The sequence below is a fragment of the Vollenhovia emeryi genome, unplaced genomic scaffold (genome assembly GCF_000949405.1).
Source record: "Vollenhovia emeryi isolate VEMERY1.0 unplaced genomic scaffold, V.emery_V1.0 DF947110.1, whole genome shotgun sequence".
NCBI lineage: Eukaryota > Metazoa > Arthropoda > Insecta > Hymenoptera > Formicidae > Vollenhovia > Vollenhovia emeryi.
In genome coordinates this window covers 538-1,745 of record NW_011959256.1, presented here as the reverse complement: position 1 = coordinate 1,745, position 1,208 = coordinate 538, and the positions used below count along the sequence as shown (strand labels likewise).

General features: G+C 26.7%; 1 protein-coding gene across 1 annotated transcript; it reads left to right on the top strand.

The window, feature by feature from the left end:
• Positions 1–10: 10 nt before the first annotated feature.
• On the top strand, positions 11–874 carry LOC105558709. The gene is made up of 3 exons (XM_012006544.1): positions 11–239; positions 353–512; positions 625–874. The coding sequence occupies exons 2-3, from the start codon at positions 353–355 to the stop codon at positions 783–785; spliced, it is 321 nt and encodes a 106-aa protein (XP_011861934.1). The 5' UTR covers positions 11–239; the 3' UTR covers positions 786–874.
• Positions 875–1,208: the final 334 nt, after the last annotated feature.

Sequence of the window (1,208 nt, the reverse complement as noted above, 5' to 3'; positions counted from 1 at the left end):
TGTGGTAAGAGCAAATTAATACGTTTTAATTTATTGTTTCAGAGAGGCTGATTCCTATTTGTGTAGAGATATTAAATTACGTAAAAGGTATCGATAAAAGGCTGAAAACTTTAGAAAGAGGAATTAATGCCGAAGAACCTAATATAAATATATTTGATGATATACTTCCAATCAACTCCATAGAGAATCTTAAAAAACTTGAGGAAAAAATAGGAAATACTGAAACAAAAGCAAAATTTGTAAGTTGATTTTTGAATTTATTATGTGAGTAATAGTATGTTGAATAACATTTCATTTATTATTTATTACATATAAATGTGTTCATGGTCTAATAAAATTATACGCTTATCAGATGGAATTTGTGAAAAATATCGGAGGAAAAGGCGCCAAAAATGTGGTGCAACGGTGTATGAGCCGTTTATTTACAAATCAATTTGGCATATCTTGTTCTTGGTGTGGTCGTAAGAATAATCATCGCATGTGCGATTTGAAATGCATCCACATCGTAAAAGGTGAGCTATTTCAACAAGTTGCATATTTTTATCCTTTGTCTTGATTATTTCTTTGTCTAGATTAGTAGAAATTTACTTGTAATATTAACTATACTGTTGAATGTTTTTTTAGGTGTGTTCAGAGCCAAAGGTATAGACGAAAGCGACTTCGAAACCATTGCAAGTGAATGGTTTCGCCTCAGTAAACTACGACACTTACGCGAAAATAAAAAAGTATTGCCTGAAAATGAAGATGCAAACGGAGACGAAACGGAGACACTACCTGTTATGTAACTTTTGTTGATACTTCTATTGCACATGTACTATTGCTTTCAAACTATTGAATAGTGTCTATATTTTATATAATAAAATTATATAATATATTTTAATTAATATATTTACTATAAACTATAATATTTACTATAAAGGTCGCTTAATTTCATGAAAATTTTGTTTTTTAAATTACTGGCGATATATAATTTACCACTTTATAAAGTTTTGATTACTACTATATACTATACAGTTTTGTTGAAATAACAATAATTAATATATTGTATGTATGTATACAATAATTTAAATATGCAATACTAAAGTTGCAATAATAAAGTTTTATCATAACATATTGAGAGATCATTTCAGTAATATATATAAATTCATGTAATGCAACAATATGCATATAAAAATTAATATATAAATATATTAATATTCTATTTACTT